This window comes from Ochlerotatus camptorhynchus, unplaced genomic scaffold (genome assembly GCF_037179485.1).
Source record: "Ochlerotatus camptorhynchus isolate MF236.1 unplaced genomic scaffold, CSIRO-AGI_Acam_v1.1 ptg000185l, whole genome shotgun sequence".
NCBI classification, from domain to species: domain Eukaryota; kingdom Metazoa; phylum Arthropoda; class Insecta; order Diptera; family Culicidae; genus Ochlerotatus; species Ochlerotatus camptorhynchus.
Genome location: NW_027040675.1, coordinates 2,788,916 through 2,816,572, shown reverse-complemented (window position 1 = coordinate 2,816,572; position 27,657 = coordinate 2,788,916). Strand labels below are relative to the sequence as shown.

The following is a 27,657-nucleotide window of genomic DNA, read 5'->3' as shown; positions in this document are numbered from 1 at the left end:
TCTAGGCATAGAAAAAGCATTCGACAGTGTTTGGCATGAAGGTTTGATTGCTAAATTGAAAAAGTTTAATTTTCCACTTTACATTATGAAATTAGTTCAAAATTATTTAACTGACAGAACTCTGCAGGTAAATTATCAAAATTCCAAATCTAATCGACTACCTGTTAGAGCAGGAGTTCCTCAGGGTAGCATTCTTGGGCCTATATTGTATAACATTTTCACTTCAGACCTCCCTGATTTGCCTCAGGATTGCCACAAATCTTTGTTCGCTGATGACACAGGCATTTCCGCTAAAGTAAGAAGTCTTCGTGTTATTTGCAGCAGACTTCAGAAAAGTTTAGATATTTTCTCTTCTTATTTACAAAAATGGAAGATTTCTCCCAACGCTTCCAAAACTCAACTTATAATATTTCCACATAAGCCCAGGGCTTCCTTTTTGAAACCTAGTAGTAGTCACATAGTCACTATGAACGGAGTTCCAATTTCCTGGTCAAACCAAGTGAAATATCTTGGATTAGTTCTTGACCAAAAATTAACTTTTAAAGATCACATTGAGGGCATTCAAGCCAAATGTAACAAATATATAAAATGTTTGTATCCTCTTATAAACAGGAAATCCAAACTTTGCCTGACGAATAAACTTCTAATATTTAAACAAGTTTTTAGACTGGCCATGCTTTACGCTGTGCCAATATGGTCTAGTTGCTGCACTACCAGGAAAAAAGCACTTCAAAGGATTCAGAACAAAATTCTGAAGATGATTTTGAAGTTGCCTCCCTGGTACAGTACTACCGAAGTACATAGAATTTCGAATGTTGAGACTTTAGCACAAATGTCCAACAACATAATTAATAATTTCCGGCAAAAATCGTTACAATCCTCAATTGCAACGATTAATTCCCTTTATACTTAGATAAGATTTAGTTTTAGTTATTTAGTTTTAAGCTATCAATTGTTATACTGACATGCAGGTTTAAAAAACCTGTTTAAAATACTGAATTGCTAAGACAGGAACAATGTAAAAACACTTAGATATATATCATAACAATTAAGGCTGGTAAGTTACTGTAGTAACTGGAGCACCTAGGTTAAAAATGAAATGTAATTTATTTTGAATTTGGAACAAATAAAGAGTTAAAAAAAAAAAAAAAAAAAGTCATTTTTCGAATAACATCATACAATATTAAGTCCGTTGTTCAATTACGTCTCATTTAATAATCTTTTTGTGTGTGTGTGGCAATTACAGAGTAGCAACCGTGGGCGGTCTATCATGCTCAGGCTAATGCTCAATGTTTCTATAGATATTCATCAATTTACAAGACATAAAAAAGTTTTTATTCAGGGTGTATATCCCCCTTAAGCAAACATTTGCACTACTCAAATAAAGTACTCAAAAAATTAAGAAACATTCTAGAAGACATCAAAATGCTACACTCTATAGTTTCGTCGCAAATGGCCATGTCCTACTTTTTACGATTTAGTCCCACTCCGGTGGGGCAAAATTTCGGTTTTGAATACTCTTCAGAAAAATTCGTTCTAGCTACGAAAGGGCTGGAACCTCATCATCGTTCTGTAAGAGAAAGTTGTAAACTTTTAATGAGGGATCCTGTGTATGGAATAGATTTGATTCCAAAGGCTACGAGTTTTGGTAATTTTTAATTTTTCTTCTTAAGTCGAACTTTTGCCCCACCTTACTCTTTGCCAATTTTTCAAAGGGCATTAGGCCTAAATAGCATCCAACATTTGTAGAGAAATTCAGCGATGATAAACTATTGGGAACAATGCATCAATTAATGTCAGTCTTATATGACGTCTAATTTACACCAGCTGCCATTGACGTCTATAAATTTATCGGGAACCCAACAGTTGGTCTAACCTTGCTATACCGAGAGTGCATCAGTTTCAGCTGTTACAGAAACTCACTGGTAGTAAGCACTGTATAACCTAGGCTACCCACCTGCCATCATTTCAGCTCCGTATATGCCCTGAATTTTATACTGTTTTACTTTCTGCAAGCAACACTTTTCCTCTTGTCATCACCAGCCAGCATCATCATCCGCCCCACACGCAACTGACACATATATCAAACTCATCGTCATCGTCGTTCGTTCGTTTGTTTGTGCCTAGGTATATTGTACATACCACAGCGATGATGGGCTGCAGCCTAGAGAAATTACAACTTCAGTCCAAAACACAATGAATTAATTATTTATCTTATCACAACAAACACAAGCCGATGCGATGCAGGCCGCTGGATCGGGCTTCGTCGATGAACGCGCGAAGATGAACACACTCGAGGTCGGGTAGTTTAATTCGCTGTCGTCGTCGTCGGCTGATGGAACACATGTGTGAAAATTGTAGTCGATCTGTATGTCGGTAGTGTTTACTTTTTCCGTGCACACTTTTGATTGAGCTTTTCACCTTTGGCACCTGCATTTTCCACCATCGCAGCGTGCTGGGTAGTACCCGTTGATAGTGCACCTGAGACGGAAGGTCGCCTCGCTACCGACGAAGCCCTGGAAAAGGGAAAACACTAGCGAGTGAAAAATCCCGAATGCGGGAAGCGATAGTATAGACTATAGCTAGATAGACAAACACACACACCCATCCCTCACTGGGCATCGGCTAATTACCCATCAAGGTATTGGCGTAAAACGGTGAAAACAAAAGAGTTACAATACCCAATCCAATTTCGGTTGGTCAGGTTTACCCACTCACGTGTGTTTAGGTGTACTGTTGGGAGCTGTTGTGCCACCCCGTTAAGCTCCTCTCAATGGGGCTGTGTTTGTGTGTGAATTAGTGCATTATCCCGTGGCCGCGGCGGGTAGTTGGTAATCGATAACGGAAAAATAAATTGAATCAAAAAATACCTGGTAGCGATAGCAGCTGCCGATAACACCACCGCGCACCGTGTAAGCGTCGTTATCACATACATACGACGATAGCTGACAACGACGACGACGCGGAGGAGATCGGTGATGAGTAATTTTGTGCGAGACGCGAAATCACGCTGGTTACGGTGCTACGGTTGCGGTTTTTTCGGCAGTCCTCCGTGAAGGAAAAGTGAGAAATGTTTGCGGAATTTTTCTGTGGTGAATTGTGAAATTAAAATGCACTAATGCAGAGAGAGAGATAGGGTGGCAATTTGATTAGTGTTTTCCCCCAGTGTGACTGCGTTGGTTGGTGTTGATTTGTTGTGTTATCGTTAAAGTATTATTGTTTACCGAGCGTTGATGGCAGTATGACGTTCTATGTGCCGCTGGAGCGCGATATGACCAGGAACCGAAGAAGGTATTTGTTTGTGTTGAATTTGCTGTTTTGGTTGCGGCTAATTAGGGGCATTGTGCAGGGAGCTGCAGTAATTAAAAAACGTTAACCCTTAAAATACCGGGTTTGGAACAACATTGGACGTCTGAAGAGCTTCTGAGGAAGTTGTGGAAGACTCCGAGGATGATTCATAGGGGAAATTTACTTTCGTGCGTTTTCCTAAAATTCAAATAATCTTTTTTCCGACGCAAACTTTGAGATTGTAAAAATCAGACGTCATTGCATTCCGGCTTCCATTTTCTTTAAGATGACAACTGCATTTCGCAATCTGAAATTGCGCATCGAGAAAAAAAAACAGATTGAATTGTTAGACAACGTACCAAAGTAAATTGTCATGTTAAGATGTGTTTTGATTCTAGAGTTGGTTTTTGGTCTAGAATATTCTGCTCATTGCTGCTTTAGGATCTGCAGTCGACCGTCCTCGAATACCTACTTCTATTTTGTTCAACGAAGCCAGTTCAATTTAAAAAAAATACCCGATGCATTCCAGGATGATGATGCTATCCAGGAAACATAAGACTCTGGAGTTAATCGTGACGGTTCATCGGGCGTGATAATCTTTGATCATGCCGATGTGTTTAAGGTTGCTGGGTGAAGAATGCGACAAGAATTTTTCTAGGCAGCTGGATATTGTAACGTCGTGAGTATTTTGGACTTGTCGGCAAATCACTGGGTCTCGTTAAAGAGTTAAACAATTCATTTGACACCGTCTTCAACCACAGGATGCACAGACTGAATACTTAGACAGTAGTTAACGGACAACACGCTCCCAGTAGACCAATAGGGAAATTTTCGGGTTGCGAAAAGTTCCACCGGCTTGAGCAGGAATCAAACCCTCACTTTGTGCCACTCACGATACGCCAGAACGGTGGGTAACGCCGCTAAAGGCCCAAACGCAATGTGGGCGGAAGCGAAACGGAAACGGAAGGTTTGACAGTTGTCACAAATGACATCAAGTTGCCTAACCGAAGTCGATTTGGTTCTAACTTGTTTTCAATCCGGCAAGTAGACTTACTCTGATCGGGCTTTTCCGCTGTCATTGCGCTTGGGCCTTAACGATCACGAAACCCACCCTTAATGGAATAGGCTTGTATTATCAGGTGGCGCCTCTCTTGCGTACTCTTCAACGAGTCCCAACCAGTCCAAACAACTCACCCTTAAGTCAATCACCAACAAGTCCGATATCACCCAACTACTCCCCATCGTTGCAAACCAAAGGTGCATCGTATTTTTCAAAATGTTCACATCCAGCAATGAGCTCGTACTTTCAAACCTTCCCCAACTATTCACCAAATTTCCTCTGCATACCAAGTAGCAAAACGTACTTCCTTTGCAAGTCCAATCGTTCACTCAATTTCTCAAAAAGTCCGTCATATTCGCCAGCTTCTCTTCATTCACCAATCTGAAATTAGCAGAACAAATTGACAAATTTCATTGAACTTCTGGAAAACTCACATGAGCTCAAGGAAATTCAAATAACTTCAGTAGAGTTCTCTAAATTACACTAAACAGCTCAGAGAAGATCAGCTAATATGAGCTAAGCTCATATGTGTTCTGATGAAGTCTGCCCTACTTCAGAGTGGTTTTACAAACTTTCGATTACTCTAACCAATTTCCCGTAAACTTCAAAGAGGCGCTGCATACTGCAGAAATATCAATTTCAGGCCTATTCTGCATGTTGTGAGAAGTGAGGTGACTCGCTGTCCTGGTGAAGTGTCATGTCACCTCCACCTTAAGGGCTGAACACAATGATAGTGGCATAGCGCTAATTTTTGCAATACACTGAAACGCGTTTGACAACTCACAAAGAGCGCATTTTGGAAAAAAAAAAACGCGGTTCGGTTGAGCGGCAACCTGTAATTTTGAGATAACCAGATCGTTCAAGACGTGAACCAAATAATCATCCAAGGGCGTAGTAAGTAGTCAGAACCATGCATCCGGACATGTTCTGAACTATATCAGAATTCAAAAATAAGATCAATTTTGGCTATATTAAGTACTCAGGACCACGTTGGCCGCATCCGGGCATGTTCCGCGTACCCCCAGGAGAAGTGGTTAGATTTTTCTTGAATCAACACCTACATGCGACACATCAAACTACATCAGAATTCAAAGATACGATAATTCGTGGCCATATTAAGTACTGAAGACCAAGTTAGACCATATTTCGGGCACCCCCGGGGAACTGGACGAATTATTCTTGAACCAACACTCACATGCGACGCATCAAATTACATCAGAATTCAAACATAAGATCATTGGCCATATTAAGTACTGAAGACGTTAGCAAAATCCGGACATGTTACGGGTACCCTCGGGGATGTGGCCACATTCTTCTTTAACCTACACCCTCATGCGACACATAAATAAGATCATTGGTGACCATATGAAGTACTCAGTACCACTTTGGCCAGATCCGGACATGTTCCGGATACCACCGGAGAAGTGAAACTTTAACCTACATCCTCTAGTGACACATCAAGCTACATGAGAATCCAAAAATAAGAACATTACTGGCCATATTAAGTACTCAAGACCACGACATGTTCCGGGTGCTTCCGGAGCCAGACATGTTCCGGGTGCTTCCGGAGAGTTTAATAAATTTCCCGAAATTTTCCTGAGGCCAATGGAACTTCTCTGGAGTTCTCAGAACTGCCCTGAAATTCTGTGAAGTTCTCCTCAAAACTACTCTGAAACTCTTCACAGAACTACCCTGAAGGTCTCCTCAGAAATACTCTGAAACTCTCCTCAGAATTACTCTGAAGTTCTCCTCAGACTTCCTCTGAAACTCTTCACAGAAATACTCTGAAGTTCTCCTTAGTTCTCCTCAAAACTACTCTGAAACTCTCCGCAGAACTGGTACTACCTTGAAGGTCTCCTCAAGACTACTCTGAAGTTCTCCTCAGACTTACTCTGAAACTCTTCACAGAAATACTCTGAAGTTCTCATCAGAACAACTCTGAAGTTCTCCTCAAAACTACTCTGAAAATCTCCACAGAAATATTTTGAAAGTCTCCTCAGAACTACTCTGAAATTCTCCTCAGAATTACTCTGAAGTTCTCCTCAGACTTCCTTTAAAACTCTTCACAGAAATACTCTGAAGTTCTCCTTAGAACAACTCTGAAGTTCTCCTCAAAACTACTCAGAAACTCTCCATAGAACTGGTACTACCCTGAAGGTCTCCTCAGAACTACTCTGAAGTTCTCCTCAGATTTACTCTGAAACTCTTCACTGGAATACTGTGAAGTTCTCCTCAGAACTACTCTGAAATTCTCCTCAGAATTACTCTGAAGTTCTCCTCAGATTTACTCTGAAGTTCTCTTCAGAACTACTCTGATATTCTCCTCAGAAATACTCGGAAGTTCTCCTCAGACTCTTCACAGAAATACTCTGAAGTTCTCCTCAGAACAACTCTGAAGTTCTCCTCAAAACTACTCTGAAAATCTCTACAGAACTAATCTGAAAGTCTCCTCAGAACTACTCTGACATTCTCCTCAGAATTACTCTGAAGTTCTCCTCAGACGTCCTTTGAAACTCTTCACAGAAATACTCTGAAGTTCTCCTCAGAACTACTCTGAAACTCTCCACAGAACTGGTACTATCCTGAAGGTCTCCTCAGAACTGCTCTGAAGCTCTCCTCAGACATACTCTGAAACTCTTCACAGGAATACTCTGAAGTTCTCCTCAGAACAACTCTAAAATTCTCCTCAGAATTACTCTAAAGTTCTCCTCAGACACTTCCTCTGAAACTCTTCACAGAAATACTCTGAAATTCTCCTTAGAACAACTCTGAAGTTATCCTCAAAACTACTCTGAAACTCTCCACATAACTGGTACTACCCTGAAGGTCTCCTCAGAACTACTCTGAAATTCTCCTCAGAACTCCTCTGAAGTTCTTTTCAGACTTACTCTGAAACTCTTCACAGGAATACTCTGAAGTTCTCCTCAGAACTACTCTGAAATTCTCCTAAGAATTACTCTGAAGTTCTCCTCAGACTTCTTTTGAAATTCTTCACCGAAATACTCTGAAGTTCTCCTTAGAACAACTCTGAAGTTCTCCTCAAAACTACTCAGAAACTCTCCACAGAACTGGCACTACCCTGAAGGTCTCCTCAGAACTACTCTGAAGTTCTCACCAGACTTACTCTGAAACTCTTCACAAAACTTCTCTGAACTACTCGATACTTTGAAGTTCTCCTCAGAACAACTCCGAAATTCTCCTCAGAACTAAGTTCTCGTCGGAACTTCTTTGAAGTTCTCCTCAGAATTACTTTGAACTTCTCCTCAGATACTCAGAAATTCTCATCAGAACTAAGTTCGCGTACGAACTACTCTGAAGTTCTTCTAAAACCTACTCTAGATCTTCGATGAAGTTTTCAATATTTTCCTGAAATGTACGAAGTTTTCTAAATATTCTATTGAAGATCTTTAAACTTTCAGTAGTCGGGACTTCCCTAAAGATATCTTTACTCCCCAGATGTTCTTTTAACTTCTAAATAAATTAGAATTCTGTGGACTTCCCCAAAATTCACGAAACTTTCCTTAAGCTCCCGTAGTTTTCCTGATATTCATAACTCTTCTCGGAAGCTATCGATATTTCCCATGGTACTTCTTAAAAGTGTTCCCAAATTTTGTGAAGTAAATGCAAATTCAAAGACGATCACTGAACTTCGGAGAATTTACCGTATGACTTCATGACGATTAGCTAGTTTAAAGATCTCCAACTGATTGAAATTGTAAGAGACGACTCTAAATAATACATATATGTTGCACGCATGCATGCGGCAAAGCGGCAGTGGTACAGTGGTTAGCGCGATTTTAGTACATTGCGCGTTTGCCGTTGTCATTGTGTTCAGTCCTTTCGACATTATCTTTGAAGATCTCGAAGTTCAAGTTTAATCTTGAAGTTCAAAAAATTCGAAGAAGTGCTAAGAAATGCTTGACGTTCGAAGAATTTCTCTGAAGCTCACAAAACAACTCTGAAGTGCGCTGAAATTCTTTAGAGTTTACAATACTACCTTGAAGAACGCTACTCCGAAAGAGCTTTAAAGAGTTACTATGCAATCTATTGATGTGATGATAACTTGAAGGGAAGTTCTCTGATTTTAAAACGAAGCTGATCTTTTTTATCTAGTTCGTTTATCTGGAATGCTCAATCGCGTTTGCTTTACGGAGCCGATAATTCATTGCTCATTGTTCAACAAAATTCACTTAATGCTATGTCTAGTAGGAGTTGGGCCGAATACTCGCGGCTTACCCGAGGTTAGAGGGGTACATTGTCGAAGGATAGGATCAGGGAAGGAGCTTAGGGGTGAGGTTTCGATGTCTCATCAGAGCGTTGTCGCCAGTATGAACGGTAGTGCGGTTCTAGCAACAATCAATACGAAACTAACTATTTAAAATTGGCTCACTACTTGACTAGCCTATTGGTCCCAAGCAAACGATTAACGTACCCCATTCTAGTCGAAATTCTACTACTACACAATGTTTGTTTTGATTTGCTATGAAAGTTTGACAGATAAAATGAGGGGTTAGTGGATTTTCCTATGTTTCGAGGGGTGAATCGATTAGCTTGGGACCGAAGAGAGTACCTGAGCTGAGCCAAAAAGTTGAGCACGTTATTTCGGGAACTTCTAGTCTTAGAGTAAAGTCTATGGTTCTAGTTTCGTCTGGAGTTCGACCGGCTATGGTGACCAGTGGACGACGATGAGACCCATCGAAACGGGGGAACAAGACAAACAAAAACTATTAAAGACATACAAAAGACAAAGGAATTAAATTCTTATACTAGACATTTGCAGAAACACATAAATCGACTGCATATAGCAGATATCGCGGGTTCTCAACAAGTCTCCGATAGGGATATAGGGTTGTCTTCCTTGGGCCTCGAGGGTATTCAAATATCGCTCTCTGGCGGCGTCATTATCCGTACAATTCCAAACAGCGTGATAGATGTAATCGTAACCGTTTCCACACCGACAGATGTTGCTGTCCACGAGGTTTATTCTATGGAGATGGGCATCTAGCGAGATTGGACATAAGTCTACTCATCACGCGAATGAAGTCACGACTTAAGTCCAAACTTTTAAATCACTCTCTCGAAGAAACATTAGGAATAATTGAATGTAACCACCGTCCAAGATTTCCAGTGTTCCAATCGGTTTGCCAACTCGAAAGGGTACTCTGACGCACTAAATGGTCAAATTCATCGTGTGAAATTTGCCTGTCATAAAATCCGCTTTCTGATTGCCTGGGATTGAGCAATGTGAGGAGACCCATACAAAGGTAATCATATATGATCTATCGACCAACACACTCATCTGCTCCCTTACCTTTGAAAGGAAATAAGATGAGTGCCTACCTGTTTTCATCGACCGAATAGCCTCAATCGAACTGAGACTATCCGAGAAGATGAAGTAATTGTCTGTGGGCATGTTGGAAATCATCCCCAATGGGAAGTTGATTTGAGCTAGAGTTAGAGTAAAATACGCGGGATAATAATAGGTCCAAGTTGATCTGGAATTCCACGAGTTACTTGTTTCATGGTCAGATCATATTCAAATGAGGAACTGCTAATGGTGAAGTGAGCACGGTCTGGAGTATAACAAGGAAGACACATATCTGGCGATATGTAGTGGTGCTAGATTCTCATAAATCGAGATTGTGTGTTCAGCCCAAGAATTTCTTCAAAATTTGCAATTATAAGTGTGTTCCCGAGCAAAGTTAGAGATCAAATTGAAATCAAAATTTGCTGTTATGATGTAACTTATTTTGAATACTCCATTTGATCTCATTTTGGTTGACTTAACGGTTAACACAGCAAAAATGAGAGCAAAATTTTACACTGTTGAATCAAACGGAAAACTAATTCTGCTTTCAATGAAATCAATTTGATTACTGATTTTGCATTCATAATGTTTGACTGAATACGGGCCTGTCGTAAATGGTTAGCATCCATGCTTCTCACGCTGAAAGATTTGAGCTCAAATGTCACCTTGGGCTAGTCACAAATGACCTAAAATAACCTAAATTTTAAACAAGAAATAAACAGAAGAACTTCAAGTTAAGTTGCTTTGATTTAAAAAGTCTTGACTGCATAATGAAAGCACAATATGATATCAGACTTCTTTCGCGACCATTGAAATCAAAATGAGTTTTCATTATGATAGGAACTGCAAACTTTAATATCGATTTGCTTTCATTTTGTTAACCGACTTTGCTCGGGTTCGTCACTCCGCATTTGATTGATATTCTGAGCTCTCTAATCTTAAAAGGAAGTTCTCTGAACATCAAGCGAACTTCTCAGAACTTCAGGCGAAATTCTTTGAACTTCAAGCAAAATTCAAGTTCACAGAACGCATAATTCCCGAAAAATATTCATAGAACTTCCGACGAAAAGTTTACAAAACTTCCCTGAAGTTCAGAATACCTGAACAAAATCCCTAACGTTCACAAAACTTCATCAATGTTCCCTGAAGTTCTGACGAGAAGTTAAGAGAGCATCCGACGAAGATGTTTATAGTACTTCCAACGAGAAGTTCAGAGAACTTCCGAGGAGAAGTTCGCACATCTTCCGAGGAGAAGTTTACAGAACTTCCGACAAGGAATCCAGAGGAGTTCAGAGAAAATCAGAGATCTTCCGGCGAGAAGTTCCAAGATCTTCCGAAAAGAACTTCAAAGCTTCCAAGAATACATTCAGCGAACATGCGAGGGGAAGTTCAGTGAAGTTCCGAGTGTCATGACTGGTTTCCAGCCTCGGTCACGTATCCACGAATCTGCTGCTCCCTCTGTTGGTCCGCTAGTGCCGCTATCCCTTCTGCTGATAGTTCTTTGCTGGTCGTCCGCTCTCTCCACAGTCCGTCATAAGAAAGCCGTCTAGTTGTATCAAAATTCCTGAACCAATCAAAACCGTTTACATACGGTCTATCACGATCATTCAATTCTACCCATTTCTATTCCACACTAACTCTATCTACTACAGGACTATCACGCTTCACACTCACTTGATTCTACCCATTTCTGTTCCGCACTAACTCTATCTAGTACATTCTTCCCCTTTCCTACTCTTCTTAATTGAAGATCGAGGGCAATTTATCAACCCTCTCGGGGCATTCTATCAACCTTCTCGGAGGAATTTCATCTACCCTCTCGGGGAAATTTCATCTACCCTCTCGGGGAAAGTTCATCTACCTTCTCGGGGAAATTTCTTATATCTTCTCGGAGGAATTTCTTCTACCTTGTCAGGAGAATATCTTCTACCTTCTCAGGGGAATTTCTTCTACCTTGTCAGGAGAATTTCTTCTACCTTCTCAGGGGAATTTCTTCTACCCTTTCGGAGGAATTTCTTATATCTTCTCGGAGGAATTTCTTCTACCTTTTCAGGAGAATTTATTCTACTTTCTCGGAGGAATTTCTTCTACCTTTTGGAGGAATTTCTTCTACCTTCTCGGGGGAATTTCACCTACCCTCTCATGGAAATTTCATCTACCCTCTTGGAGGAATTTTTTCTAGGTTCTCAGGGGAATTTCTTCTACCTTCTCGAAGGAATTTCATCAACCCTCTCGGGGAAATTTTTTCTACCTTCTCGGAGAAATTTCTTATATCTTCTCGGAGGAATTTATTCTACCTTGTGAGGAGAATTTCTTCTACCTTCTCAGGGGAATTTCTTCTACCTTCTCGGAGAAATTTCTTATATCTTCTCGGAGCAATTTCTTCTACCTTCTCAGGAGAATTTATTCTACCTTTTCGGAGGAATTTCTTCTACCTTTTCGGAGGAATTTCTTCTACCTTCTCGGGGGAATTTCATCTACCCTCTCATGGAAATTTTATCTACCCTCTTGGAGGAATTTCTTCTAGGTTCTCAGGGGAATTTCTTCTACCTTCTCGGAGAAATTTCATCTACCCTCTCGGGAGAATTTCTACTGCCCTCTCAGGGAGCGTCAGTAGCATCCTCGCAAAACAGAGGATGGTTCTCATTTACCGAGTTGCGCCATTGTCGTGATTCTTATGACGGACTGTGGAGAGAGCGGACTAAGCAAAGGACTATCAGCAGAAGGGATAGCGGCACTAGCGGACCAACAGAGGGAGCAGCAGATTCGTGGATCCATGACCGAGGCTGGAAACTTCGATCCAGTCACGACACAGAGAACATCCAACGAAAAATTCAGAGAACTTCCGATGAGAACTTCACAAAATTTCTGATGAGAAGTTCAGCGAACTTCCGAGGGGAAATTCACAGAATCTCCAAGGAGAAAGCCAGAGAACTTCCGTGAAAAATTACAGAGAACTTCCGACGAGAAATTCTGAGAACTACTGTCAATAGATTCCTAGAACTTCCTGCTAGAAATTCACAGTACTTCCGGCGAGAAGTTCATCCAGAAGAGCAGCATAATCAGAAGCATAATCAATCCCGAATAGGCAACACGTTTCTTGGCAAACATGGAAGATGAAATAGGGGAAAATAGGATGTTGTAGAAAAGTCCGTTGTGGGATTTCAATCACTTGCTGCTGCCATAAGCTGCGTACAACTTTTCCGAATTTATTCGTCGAATTTGTCCAGAAAGATAATGAAGATGATGCACCCGCGGAAGGACGTTCCGACTGGGACCAAGCCGTAACAATCTTTCTGATATCTGCAGTCGGACCAGCTACAGTGAAACATAAACAGATAAATGACATTTGATGATTGTGCATATGTGTGTGTGAGAGCTGTGAGAGCAGATTTTGGGTTAGCTGCGTTCTTTTTGAAAATTCAAGATTTTCTCAAATACGCCAAAATCCGAGCCAAAATCGGCGTATTAAAGTTACATCCGAGATTAAGATTAAGATTGAGGATAATACCATAGATGTAACTCTAAGACCAGAAGGTCCCGAAGAAACTTGCTAAACTTTTTGGCTCAACTCTGGTACTCTCTTCGGTCCCAAGCTAATTGAAGCATCCCTCGAAACATAGGAAAATCCACGAACCCCTCAAACTTCTGTCAAACTTTCATAGTGAATCAAAACTAGCATAGTGTAGTACTAGAATTTCGACTAGAATGGGGTACGTTAATCGGTGGTCTTGGGACCGATAGGCTAGTCCAGTGTGAACCAATTAAAAATCGTTAGTTTTCACCGGTTAATAATACGACATGGTGCTTAGCAAAATCGAGGATAATTTGAGATTGGTGTATTATCCTCGATGGAGCTTACCGCTATAAAAGGAAGATCTTCTTTATGTGTGAGATTTTTGCAAGGGGTGTTCAACTCTGCACATCTCAATCTGTTCCGAATACTTTATCTGTGCCAAAAGCTGTGCCGAGCGTTGTACCGAACGTGTCGAAGTGTGGCAATCAAGGTGTCAATCTCAGTATTCCATGAGTTTGGCAACCCTGCAGTTGTGACTTTTGAGATCGTTTGCTTACAATTTCAAACTCTCATGGGCGGTTCTCTAATATTAAACGACTTATTTGAGTACATATGAAATACGAGTGCTTAAAATAACACGCGTGAGTCATTCCTTTCTATTGGTTTTAACGATGCCAAACGACTGTTTCATGAAGGAACAACCAATTCGATCACAACAGAAAATACAGCAAGGAATATGAGTTCAAGTACCACCACGCAAATATCATCACAAGCATAGATTCTGATGTTTGATTCACCTCATAAAAGGCAGAAGTAGAAAAATCATCATTCGGCTCCGGTAAAAAACGCAAATGACGATACTACTTATTTTAAGATTTTTGGGCTATTAGTACGGCCTCCAGAACAGAACTAAACCAGGCTAGCAAAGGCGAACCCAAACCAAGTCGTGGGAGAAAAAAGGACACCTATTTATACTCCGTGGAGCTCGAGTTCGGGGCTGCTTAGCATTCAAAGTCCCATACAGTCCATGGAGAGGATCTCCACCTTCAGCTGCTGCTCGATGTAGTTGTCAGCCATACGTCACATATCCTCAGACATTTTACCTATCAATTCTCCTCGTTAGATATTTCAGGAACTGCAGGCATAAATTTCATATTCTAGCTTCAACTGTTTCCAAAAATGCGTCTAAAAGTAGAGTTTATTAGAACTGATAACAGAGCGAAAGGCCGATGATCCGATTCCTATAAAACATTACCTGTAGATTATTCACTCTCCATACTAATCCGGATTTTTTGAACGAATCCGGATCTGATAGCCCATCTCCAGTCTTGACCTGAACTGACGGATATTTATTTTTCACTTGGGAAAAAAAAAACCTTCTATATAATATAGTATTGTTCGTGACATACTTGTCACAGTGTTTTCTTAAACGTGCCGAACAGTGTGCCATGCTGTGTTTCGACACAGTGTGCAGAGTTGATTACCCCTTGGATTTTTGTCTCTTGAAGATGTCAAACCTCTAGAGTGCATGGAATTCGAGAAATCGATTTTTATCGTGAAATTATGCATTTTCGACCATATTGCCTTGTAAAGTTAGACCCTTATGATTCTGAACGCTAGATGTATATTGTCCACGACCGAATCGCCATGTATCGCTGGGGATTATCGCGTATCTTAAAGTACAGCCAACCGACTTTGAGGGACCGAGAATAGTTTCAAATGCACCCTCTCTGCATCATGCAGCAACATTCGATTGGCAAATCAAATTACGCGCGGTGAAGGTAAATTCGATAATTACCTCTGTCTGCTGCGACCACGTGTTACAATACTAATTGTGGTGCGTAATCGCCCAATTTTGCGCTGTTTAAAAAAAGCGAGAACGTTTCCCATTGGGGCCCCATAACATGCATTGACACACACCCAAGCTCCTCTAATCCCATCATTACCTACATAAACATAACGAGAACTGTCAAGTCGAGTGTTGGTTGTTTATTCCCAACACGTTAATGAACTCTTCCTCGATGAAGGTTAAGTCAGGGGAGAATAAAAAAAATCATGCAGCAAAGAGCACATTGATGGGGTTAGAGCAGTGGCGGCGGCGAAATAATGGTTATTTGAAGCGCGGGATGAAAGAATAAGAAACTTCAGCACCATCCAGCCCGACCGACGGACAGACAGAGCCAGAGCGAAAGCAAAATCCCATCCCGTCGAACAAAGCGGGCAATTGTATGTAAATCATTCCCCTCCCCCTACCTCCCCCTCGTGATCGGTGTTCCATTCCCGTTGATCTCTTTTGACAAGGTGCTTTGCGGAATTGCGAGGTGATCTGGATTAAAAATGTCATTAACCGCAGAGTTAGGCTGTGTTCCATTTGGTGAATTTACACTTAGATTTGACAGATGAATTTTTATCAAACAAACATGCTATTCTACTAGACTTATTTATGACCGATAACGAATCAATTTTGACAAACACCTTCTCGAAAATCGGTCGATCAACAACAGAAGGATTTTCGAACTTTATAATTTATTTTCGAAGTGTCAAATTTAAGTGGAATTTCACCAAATGGAACACATCCTTAGGCTGTGTTCCATTTGGCGAATTTCCACTTAAATTTGACAGATGGAAAATTTTCAAATAAATCTACTCTTGCACCAGACTTATTTCTGACAGACCAGGAATCAATTTTGACACCTTCTAGAAAATCGGACCATAAACAACAGAGGGACGTACTAATTTATTTTCGAAGTGCAAATTTAAGTGGAAATTCACCATAGCTTTAGGCTGTGTTTGGTGAATTTTCACTTAAATTTGACACTTCGAAAATAAAATAAGATGTTCGAAAATCCCTCCGTTGTTGATGGGCCGATTTTCGAGAAGGTGTTTGTCAAAATTGATTCCTTGTCTGTCAGAAATAAGTCTGCTCAAATGGCAGGAATATTTGAAATTTTTCCATCCGTCAAATTTAAGTGAAAATTCACCACAGCTTTAATCGGTCAAAAACCAGATAAATTCCAAAATCGGATATATTCTTCACCCAAATTTGGGTAAACTAAATAATTATTTGTGTAAATTTCAAGCACCTTTGACAACGATTCTCCGCGGAGCTTTCATAAGGGCCTATGTCGCAAACGAAAAATGTCTTCTTCTGCAAATTTATCGAGAATAAGAATGGAAACTCACCCAAGCAAACTACACACTTAGGAATAACTAATTTTACATGTGACGGAATCTATATTTGACATAAAGGATGCGACGTAAACAAACATGTTATGTAAAATTAAGTTGCTCCGAGACTGAAAAATTCGTTACTCCTCGAAAACGTTAGATTTAGTTGAATTTCGCGTCTGTTTTGGCTAAATTTTATATCAAAATTGCCGAGGTCAGTCTCAAATCACCTAAATTTACATGAATTTTTATATTTACCTCCGATAGGATTGGAAGCCTACATAGACTTTGAATAACGAGCAATTTGCAGCAAAAGCCATTGGCGTTGACGGCGACTCTGTAGCTCTTTATTCCTATGAGAAAATCCATAAGCAAACGTCAGACTGTGCGTGAAACATGGCGGACTTTGTACTATCCTTTCACTTCACCGAAAATTCACCACAAGAAACTGTCTATATTTGCTGGAAGAGCAAATTTTTCAACGGTGCCGTCAACGCCAATTGTTGACGTTTTCGACGTTAGCCTTCATGAACAATTCACACTTGAGCAGTTAATTCTAAGCGTGTTTCAAACAAGAATGCCATTTTCCTTAACAATGGAAGCTGCCAGGTAACCTCCCCTCCAGAAACCTTGGCCCACGGCATGCTCTGCATTTTTAGTTTTAGAGATGAAAAGATGGCGAAATGGTCTGTGCGGATTTTGCTTTAAAACGAAAATACTGAGTACTGACGAAGAAGATGCGTAACAACAGCATAGGTAAGGGGGGAAGGGGATTATGGGAAACGTGTCGCGTACGTTGGCTTGTTTTCGACTTTCAAAGAATAAGAAGAAGAAGCAGAAAAAGAAAAAGGGCAACACCGCATCAATCGGAAACCATATGTGTTCTCTTATTTCAGTACATGGCGACCGAGCAGCCCGCCCTCTTCCGATTGAACCCGCCTGGGGGGGAGATTGGGGCGGAAATTGAGCGTACCAGACTGAGACAAATTATAGAAACCCGACACCACCAGCACCGACCTCAGTTCGGTGAATTTTCGGGTTGGCAGCGGCAGACGGTGACGGTGAATTCTATGATGTTCAAGGTCCACCAAAAGAATGAGTCACCTCTAATCATCTATCCCAGAAAGATGCGACCGACCAGCAGATGGCTCACGATTTCGATTTTCGGTCGGCCTACTGTTTGTTTACATAATAAATCGCTGAACGACGGCGACGGCGACGACTACCTTGAACGTGTTCAAGAAGTAATTGAATGGTCGTGTCATAAAAAGCAAAATCTAAACCCCAGTTCTCCGGTATTGTCGACGGCGGCAGGGCAGAAGAAGCCTACTACGATCGACTGACGTTCGCGCGTTTGGCTACTTGGATTACGCGCAGGAGCCAAGAGCTGAACGAGCGAACGAGCCACCGTCTGTCCGGATGAGATTAAAGTTTTTAATTTTCCTCCATCATTTATTTAAATGGTCTCTTCTACGGGTCCGGACGAAGCCAACGTCGAGGCTGCCGTAGCAGCAAGAACCAACAAGACCCAGGTCGTCCCTCTGCGTCTTCCTTTCCCCTGCAGGTATCCAAGATCCGAAATGGTTTTATTAGCTTTTCGCGTGATCGCTCTCTCTCTCGCTCCCCGAGTGAATATTTGCTCTTCTTTCGTTTGATGGTCCCACAAGTGCGCTTGTATGCGTGAAAGGTAAATATTTGTGAGTGCCTTGCGCTAAGCGGTCACCTAGACTTGCGCCCAGATCGAGATGGCCTGGACACCTCAGTTACTCAGGCTCCTTGAGTCGATATCGGAGCGTTCAGGTGTCTTCGGTGAGTTACCGATCTCATGTAAGGGCGAAAGGGACTTCCGTTGAGTTACCTCAGGTGTCCAGCTCTCTTATAGAGGTCTTACACGGATCCACTGCGAAGAGAAAAAGTGTGTTCTGCAAAGTTGTTTCTTATATAGTAACCCCTCCATATATGGACGGTACCACCCACCGCAAATTCTCGGATGTCCTTCAACCAATTGAGCTGATTTTCTGTAGATAACTGATGTACGGTTGACACTAATCACATACTCAAAATCAGCGTAACTGGCGACTTATAAATTTTTCAAATAGTTTTAGCACGTAATCTAAAACGAAGTTGTTGAGAAAATACTGTTTCCCCCGAGTTTTCCCCTACAACTTTAGATCGGATGTCAAATTTTTACAAGATCCAAAATCACCGAATTTGAGCAAAAATTTTAATCATTGCCCATAACGAGCAATTACGCAAAGTGTCATACAAATTTGGCCTGGAACGGCTAACTTTTCAAAATTAAACTAGTCATGGATTCCCAGTCGGGTTGCATGTGTCTTGAGAATCGATCCCTGATTTGGGACCCCATGAATTTAACTTTTCCTCCCGGTGTTTTGTTGTTTGAAATAAGCTATCTGAGTCTGTGTCTTTACAGAAGATCGCGCATTCTTTTGCAAAAATTCAGATTTTTGATCATCTTGGGGTCCTAACAGAATTGATTAAGTAATGTATAAATTAAGGACTTCACTTGTATAATTTTGAAGACATATCTGTTCTGATCTTATTTCCTTGAATGCCATTTAAAAAAAACTAGTGAAACTTTTGAAATTATGCGGTTTTTGTTGAGGTCCTAAGTTTGACACCGTTGTCAAATATTAATCATCTTATCAGTTCAACCTAACTTCAGGTCCATTACACTGGAACGACCTGGCCTAAATTGCTCATCAGAATGACAGATGGAAAATTTTCAAACAAACCTGCTATTGTACCAGCCCTTTTTCTGACAGATCAGGAATCAATTTTGACAAACATTTTCTCGAAAATAGGACGATCATCAACAGAGGGATTTTCGAACATTATAATTTGTTTTCTAAGTGTCCAATTTAAGTGAAAATTCACCAAATGGAACACAGCATAAGACCCCTTTAAATTAAGTTAGCTGAATGATTAGGACCCCAGGCCAAGACATTCTCCCCGATAGTATGTTTTGGGGTCTTAAGATAATAGTCGAACAAATGTGAAATATTACGCAGGGACAAATTGAGTAAAACTTCAGCAACTGCAATGCGTAGCTTCTGGTCTCGATAGCTTAAATTAAGACCTTTAAATTCAATTCTAAATTTAAATACGGGAAGATCGTGTTCGATAAGTATTCACTGAGGGTCCTAAAACTTACCGAAATGTATTGCTTCATTTATGAAGCTTTGAAAAAATATTGACAAATGGAGGTACAAATTGATGGAAGCCCCGAGTAAATTGCAAGCAAATTGAGTTTAAGACCCCATGAAATTTCGTTTTATCCTTCGCTGTTTTGCCGTTGAAAATGGTCAGGCACTGATTCAAATGTTTGAGATAGAAGCGTTATTTCCAAGGACAAATTTTGGAGAACCTCCAGACCTCTTGATAATCTTGGGGTCCTTGTTACTTGCCGGGCTACAACCAAAACTCTCACCTGACACATCAATTCAGAAATGAGATGGTTGGCGGTCATTTTGAGTCCAAAGGACCCAAGAGCGATTCTGGAGAATAATAACAGAAGTTCCCAAAATTCTCGAGTTCCCCCAATTTTCGGATGTTCATAAAGCAGCTCTCAAGATTCCCAAATTTTCCTGAACTTCTCGGAACTGCATCGAGACTTTGAAGGTTCTTGAAGTTCTTTGGACTTCCCTGAAATTCTCTGGACCGTACTGTTTTGGCCAGACCTCGCTTCCTGGCACTACGGGAACATGGCTCAGAAACGGTATACCGCCCCAACAACATGCAAAAATCCTCCAAACTCGCCGGAGCTGTGTCCAATCGAAAAATATTGGGCAATCGTTAAGCGGAACCGCAAGAAAACTCAGAACAGTTGGAAATGAGAAACAGTTCAAAGGAAATTGACGTTCAGCATCAAATAAGGTTGATACAACAGCGGTACAAAATCTGACGGAAAGTGTGATCCGTAAAACCCGACAGTTCGCATTTGGAAAATCGGAAGCCTAATCAAATGGTTTTCCTGTATTTTGGTAATCATGATTGAGCAATTTTTGACCGTTCCACCCTTTATTGCGTGAAAAGTACCCAACATTATCGAAATTTTTCTTAAGTTCTCCGATCTCCTGGAGTTCTCCAAGTTTTCCAGATGTTTATAAAGCAGCTCTTAAGATTCGCAAAATTTTCCTTAAGTTCTCGGAACTGCCTCGAGGCTTTGAAAGTTCTTGAAGTTCTTTGGACTTTCCTGAAATTCTCTGGACCGTGCAAATCCTGAAGTCTTCTCAGTATTCCTTAAAAGTTTCCATAATTTTTCAAAAGTTAATGGAACTGCCTAGATGTTCTTTGATCTTTCAGGAAGTTTCTGAAATTTTCCTGAAGTTTTACAATAACTTCCTTTAAAATCTTTGAATCATCCCAAACATCGCTTCTAATGTTCATGGCTCTTTTCTGAAGAATTCATAATTTTCTTGAAGCTCTCGGAACTTCTGTAAATGTCTGCAATTTCTGTGGGCCCTGATGTTCTCGGAACTTCTCTGTAGCTCTTGCGATTCTCCTGATGTTTTTGGTTCGGCAGTACTTCTTCTGTGAAGTTCCTGTAACTTTTCTGAAAAACTGGGAACTTCTCAAAATTTCTTTATATTTTCTCGAAATTAATGGAACTGAAATGATCTTCGATGAAGTTCCTGCATTACTTGAAACTGCCCTGAAGTTTCCATAACATTAATTTAAATCTTTCCGCATCATCGTAATAACCATTAAAGGTATTTTTTTTTAATTTTCTGGAAGATCTCGGAACTTTCCTGAAGTTCTCAAAATTTTCCTAAAAACTTCTATGGATTTTTCTTAAATTTTCTGAATGGCTTTATGGTTCCAGTTATTTTCTGGAGTTGAAAAAATAGGTTTACGATTTCCACTAAAGGTAACGACATTGTTTCAAAGTTCATCAAACTGCACTTAATTTAGCAGAACTTATTCGTCAATATCCTTAAACTTTCCCGAATCTCTAGACTTTCTTGTCGTTTGTTTATGCTTCCCTGAAGTTCTTTAAATATTCCATAAGTTCTCTGGACTTTCCTGAATTTCGGAGAATTTCGGAAAATTGCTAGGAGTTCCAGAAGTCCTCGTAGCTTAAAGCTCTTGAAGCACCGAAGTTTCGGAAATTCTTGGAATTGAGTGGACTTTGAATGTTCTTCTCGGTTCTTCAGTCCATCCATCAGATCATAGCAATTCTAGCTATTTCAAAATTTCCTCAGTCCATCCATCAGATCATAGCAATTCTAAATATTTCAAAATTTCTTCAGTCCATCTATCAGATCATAGCAATTCTAACTATTTCAAAATTTCTTCAGTCCATCCATCAGGTCAAAATTTCTTCAGTCCATCCATCAGGTGATGGCAATTCTCACTATTTCAAAATTTCTTCAGTTCATCCATCAGGTCATGGCAATTCTAACTATTTCAAAATTTCCTCAGTCCATCCATCAGGTCAAAATTTATTCAGTCCATCCATCAGGTCATGGCAATTCTAACTATTTCAAAATTTCTTCAGTCCATCCATCAGGTCTTGGCAATTGTAATCTACCATCCATCAGGTTATGATAATTCTATCTACCATCCATCAGGTCATGGTAATTCTATCTACCATACATCTGGTCATGACAAATCTAAATATTTCAAAATTTCCTCAGTCCATCCATCAGGTCATGGCAATTCTACCTATTTCAAAATTTCTTCAGTCCATCTATCAGGTCAAAATTTCTTCAGTCCATCCATTAGGTCATGGCAATTCTAACTATTTCAAAATTTCTTCAGTCCATCCATCAAGTCATAACAATTCTAACTGTTTCAAAATTTCCTCAGTCTATCCATCAGGTCATGACAATTGTAATCTACCATCCATCAGGTCATAGTAATTCTGTCTTCCATCCATCTGGTCATGTCAATTATTTTTCAAAAAATTCAGTTCTTCAGTCATTCCACTATACTTACACTATCGTACGATCTGCGCCAGTGTCGTGACTGGAACGAGGCTGTGGCTGCTTCCAATCCTGCTGCTATTGTTGCTGCTGTTCCTTCTCAACGTCTGTCCCCTCCAAAATTCGTAACAAGAATGCCGTCAACGAGCTTAGGTACCTCATATTTATACCTGCTAGCTTATCAAAATTCTCGAACCAATGATATTCAGTTTACATACGGTCTATCGCGCTTCACGTTAACTCGATTCTACTCATTCTTTATTCCACATTAACTCTATTTACTACATTATCTTCAATAAAGTTCTCTAGGTTTTTTCCCTGAAATCCTTAGAACTTTTTTAAAGCTCCCGCAATTTTCCTGAAGTTTGTTATACTTACTTCCTTGAAGCTCATGGAACTTACTTTACAATCTTTAAAAATTCAGAAGCTCCACTGGACTTGCCTGAAATTTGCGTTTCTTCATGAAGTTACCTTGATTTTCATAAAATTCCCCGAACGTCTCTTATGTTCCGAAAATTTTCCTGAAATTCAATGAACTTCACTCACAGTTTCCAGAATTTTTTGGAAAATTTCTGAAATTCTCGGAATTTTCTAAAATTATTCGACTCCTTTTGAAAGTTCCTGCAATTAATTTACGGAGCTGCTCGAAATACTAGGAACATCCCTGAATAAAATGGAACTGCAGTTGTCTGGATTTCTTTGAAATTCCCGGAACTTCTTATCAACATTTATAGAATTTGAAATTTACAAATCTTAGAAGTGGTACTAAGATTTGTAAATTTCAAATTCCTCTCCCAAAAACTGCAGATCTTTAAACTTCCCTGAAAGTCTGTTCTTTCCAGAAGTTTTTGGAACTGCTCTTAAGATGTCTGGGTTTTCCTGGAGATCTCTAGAGCTAGCTTTTTTAAAAGTTTCCACAATACTCCTGCAAGTTTTGCATTCTTTGCGGTTGATTTTTTGACATCTCTGAAGTTTTCTGGATATCCCTGAAGTCATAGACCTCCTTAAAAGTTACTGTAGTTTTCACCTTGAAGTTGAAGCTGATATGCCGAAAATTTTACAGAAATTCCTTTGTTATCCCGTTCATGAAACTTCCCCGAAATCCTCGGTATTTTCTTTCATTCTAAATCTTCAGTGAAGTTTCCTAAATTTATCTTAAGTTCTCATAAACTTTGCTGATATTCTCTGTAATTTTTGACGTAGGACTACGTCTGTGATTTCTATATGGGGATACACTTTGTGAAAACCGAGAATGGCACGTGTAACAAAATTATGAAAGATTTTGAACGTTAATAACTCAGCTGCCCCTGGACCAATTTCAACAATTTTATCACCAATTAATCAGATATATTTCTACGCTTCTATTAAATTTAAGATTTTATCATTTTTCAAAATGCACTATTGAAAATTGCACGAATGTGCAACTGTTGCTTTGATAATTAAAATTATCACCGATTGCCTGCGAAAAGCGATTTCCCTAACACAGATTTCAAAGTTGAATTTCATCCGGTCTCACCAAGCGGTGTTTTTTCAATAACCGCGTGGTTAGTGGTGGTGTTTTCCAGTACACAACGGAAGGCTCCCCGCAAGCAGCTAGCTACCAAGGCTGGGCTCAACCGCTGATCGGATTCAGTTTCAATCACGTGTGTGGTGGTGTCCGGTCGTTGGCATCAGCTGCAGCAGCAGCAGTGCTTTCGTCGCGTGGCTTTGAACATTGTTCTACAGTACACAACGAAAGGGTACCTGCAAGCAGTGAGCTGCATCTCACATGATCATCCATAGTAGGAGGAAGAAGCCGCACCGCTATTGATCGGAATCAGTAGCTCTTCGTGAGTCACTGTGGACCATCTATGCCAAGCGCGTCACCCTCATTCCAAACAACATACAGCTCACCAGCCTCATCTGTGTTAAACACCCTAATAGCTCAGCATTACTCAACCATCACGACAAAACGGTCCTTTTCAGGACCACCATAAATTTGTAAAAGAGTATTTGTTGGGCATTTGTCAAGGACATCAATCGGATGTCAGTTCCCATATCAAGATAGAGCTGGAATTAGGGCGTAACAGCTTTTGTAAACAATGACTTCTTTCGATGATGTCTTGAAAGTCAAGGCTTGCCTACGCCATTCAACATCATTATCAGGTATGGTGAGACTTCCTCTACCCGACGGTAATGATGGTTTGCGTGGGTGTGCCTTGAATTCCTAAAAATCATCGAGAGAAGTCATTGTTTACAAAAGCTGTTACGCCTAATTCCAGATCTATCTAGATATGTTTAAATCTAACATACCATGAGCTTTAAGGCAACATTGGGGGTGCGATTTCAAAAACCAAAGTCGGTCGCGGCATGAAAGTGGTCTGATTTTGATCCAGAGATGATGGATTTTAATTCTTAATACGCCGATCGATATGAATTTTTCTACGAATCTGTTATATTTAAGACTTTATCATTTTTTTAAAATGCACTTCTGAAAATTGCACAAATGTGCAACTGTTGCTTTGATAGTTAAAATTATCATCGATTACCTGCGAAAAGCGATTACCCTAACACAGATTTCAAAGTTGAATTTCATCCGGTCTCACCAAACGGTATTTATTCAATCACCGCGTGGTGAGTGGAGGTGTTCTCCAGTACACAACGAAAGGCTCCCCGCAAGCAGCGAGCTGCAGCCCACATGAGCATCCATAGAAGGAGGAAGAAGCCGCACCGCTATTGATCGGAATCAGTAGCGTTTCGTGAGTTGCTGTGGGCCATCTATGTCAAGCGTATCACACTAAAGAGTATAAACAGAGAGAACCTCGCTCAAATTCCTATTCCTACTTCACCATTGCGTACAACCCAATAGGGCTGTCCCTAGTAGTTTTTAAACTTATCGGAACTTTCCCAAAATTTCCGCAAACTTGTCCGTAGTTCTGGACGTTCTTAAAGTTTTCGGAACTACAATCAAGTTTCCGAAACTTCCTTTATATTCTTAGAAATTCCAATAAATTCCCATTCCTTACGGTTCCTGCATAACAGCTTTTGTAAACAATGACTTCTCTCGATGATTTATAGAAAGTCAAGGCTCACCCAGGCAAATCAACACCACCATTGGATAGGAGAAAGCTTCCTCTATCTGATGGTTATGTTGGTTTGCGTGGGAGTGCCTTGAATTCCTAGAAATCATCGAGAGAAGTCTTTGTTCACAAAATCTGTTACGCCTTAATTCCAGCTCTATCTAGAAGTGTAGTTTTCGGATTTTACCCTCAAAGATCTCAAAGTTCTGAACTTTTCTGTAGTTCTCTCGGAACTCACCAGAACCTGAAGTTTTTAAATTTCTCTGAATATTTCGGATGACTCCTAAAGTTCTTGGAACATCCATGAAGTTTTCATCATTCCTCTAATAAGCTTCTATTTGCCTGATTTTTTTTCTGGACTTCCCTAAATTTCGCCGAGCTTCTTTTAAATGTTTCCTGAGATTCATTAAACTATCCTGAAGTAATTGCAAAAAAAATTTTTTGAATGTTCAAAACCATGGACACTTGCAATTGACAAAAATCGTAGAATACGACTTTTGGTGAAATTCTTGAACTTTTTGTAAATACGCTTTTTTGTTTGTTATACATTGTTTTCTGAGTATTACATAAGAAAATGTTTTAACAAAAATGTTTTAACAAGTGCCCGTAACATTTAAAAATTACAAAAGTTTACATTTTTCATAAGCTCTTAAAAAAATCGGACAACGACATTTTGAAGAAAAAAAAAGTACAAGATTTAAAATGGCCTAATTTTAGCAAAAATGAGAATCAATGCCCATGACAAACAATTATGCAAAATTTCATGCAAATCGGAGAAGGTCGAGTTTTTTCGATTCGTCATTCTGGAACTACTAATTTAAAGGCGCTGATTGAATCTGCATTACGTTAGATGTTTGCAGCTCAATTGTTCGGAGCTGGTTACTCATGAAGTAACCATGAGTAACCACCATGACAGGCCTGAGTCCTTTTGGGAACATCAAATGATTCCTAGTCGGATCATGTTTCTTTGAAAATTCTGACCGAATCCAAACTCTTTGCATAACTTGTACAACTTTTCCCAAGCTTGACCGCAACGTGTATGGCCCTCCTACAAGAGACCGCTGCCTAAGATCGCCATAGCTACCTGCGTATCACAGGTGCCCCGAGTTCCCTCCCGCACTCACGTTCGATCACTCTTTCTCTCCGTCTTCCTGTTCAAGTCTCTCACCAGGTGCGGTGTCCGTGTATAGGAGAGAGAGAAAGAGGTTAACTCAATTTAAACCTAAACATATACTTTGGTAAGGTTAAATATCCCGATCTTCGCCTCCTGCGGCTCTCTGCCATGTCTCTGCCTGTCTGTGAACTCTCGCGGCTTGCCACGTTGCCGTATTCTTGCCGAGCCTTAAATCGCTTCATTCGCTGCCTGTGTTCTGCTGGGGCTTAAACTATCGGGGAATGGTTCCCACCAAACAGGCTCTCCGGTATATACTTTTCGTTTTGGTTTCTGTTGTCGTCGTCGTCTTCGTCTTCGTCGCCGTCCCGCGCCTTCCGCAAGCCCTTCCCCGGAGTTGTGGATGTACATTTCGGGTTATTGTTGTCGCCGAGGGGCCATTGCAGCCCATCTTCTTGTGCATGATCGTGCACATGCAACTCAAATCTGTAAACGCGAAATGATTCAAAAGTGCATGGCTCGTTCCGCTGGCGTGTCGCCACGCCAGTACCAATGCAGATTACGACGACGACGACCGAAGACCTGATCAACTGATCGATAATAAATCTTCTATTATCTACTCTTGATCAATACCACACGGCACGGCCGGCACACCGAAGAATGTGTGTCCCGATAAGAAGAAGACCTTGCACGGAAGAGAAGCCCAAAAGTGGTTATTCCATTTTTCCTTCGCTTCGGAGATTCGCTGCTCGACTGCTGCAGCTCTTTCTCTCTCTCTCTCTTCGCCCCATGTCCCCATCTTCTCGGCCTTCCTTGTACACGGTATTGACGGTTATGTAGGCTCCCCCCGAACGCCGGTCTCTTCCACCTTCATCCCACTACCCAGTTAGTGACTGTTGCGGTTGTTGTGTCGGTCGCTTCAAGTACTGTATCATTCAACCGAGCGTGTTTATTTTTCGACCCTCGAAGCTCTCCTCTTCTCAAGTGCCGTGTGCGATCGATCGACTGATCGAGGAGACGACGAGACGGGACTTGAGAATTTGATCGAGAGTGGTGCCTTGTCTGATGTTGGGCCGGAGTCTCTCGGTGGTACTTGGCGCAGCGCGAGTAGCCTTCTCTGGTGGCTGGTCCGCACGCGAAAGTGTATCTATGTACCGAGCGCTCACTGGGTATTTGCCTACAAATATATTATGAGGTA

At 40.6% G+C, this 27,657-nt stretch overlaps 1 protein-coding gene across 4 annotated transcripts in view; it reads left to right on the top strand.

Annotated features, from left to right (window-relative positions):
- Nucleotides 1–27,657, top strand: part of spg (dedicator of cytokinesis spg) — a 243,224-nt gene that overhangs the window by 156,904 nt on the left and 58,663 nt on the right. Inside the window, exon 1 of one of the 4 annotated variants that reach the window (XM_065223146.1) lies at nucleotides 1,958–3,291. The exons of the other annotated variants lie outside the window; for them this stretch is intronic. Coding sequence (XP_065079218.1) covers nucleotides 3,242–3,291 — 50 coding nt within the window. The 5' untranslated portion in view covers nucleotides 1,958–3,241. Of the gene's footprint in view, nucleotides 1–1,957; nucleotides 3,292–27,657 lie in introns of those variants that run through there. 4 annotated transcript variants of the gene reach the window in all.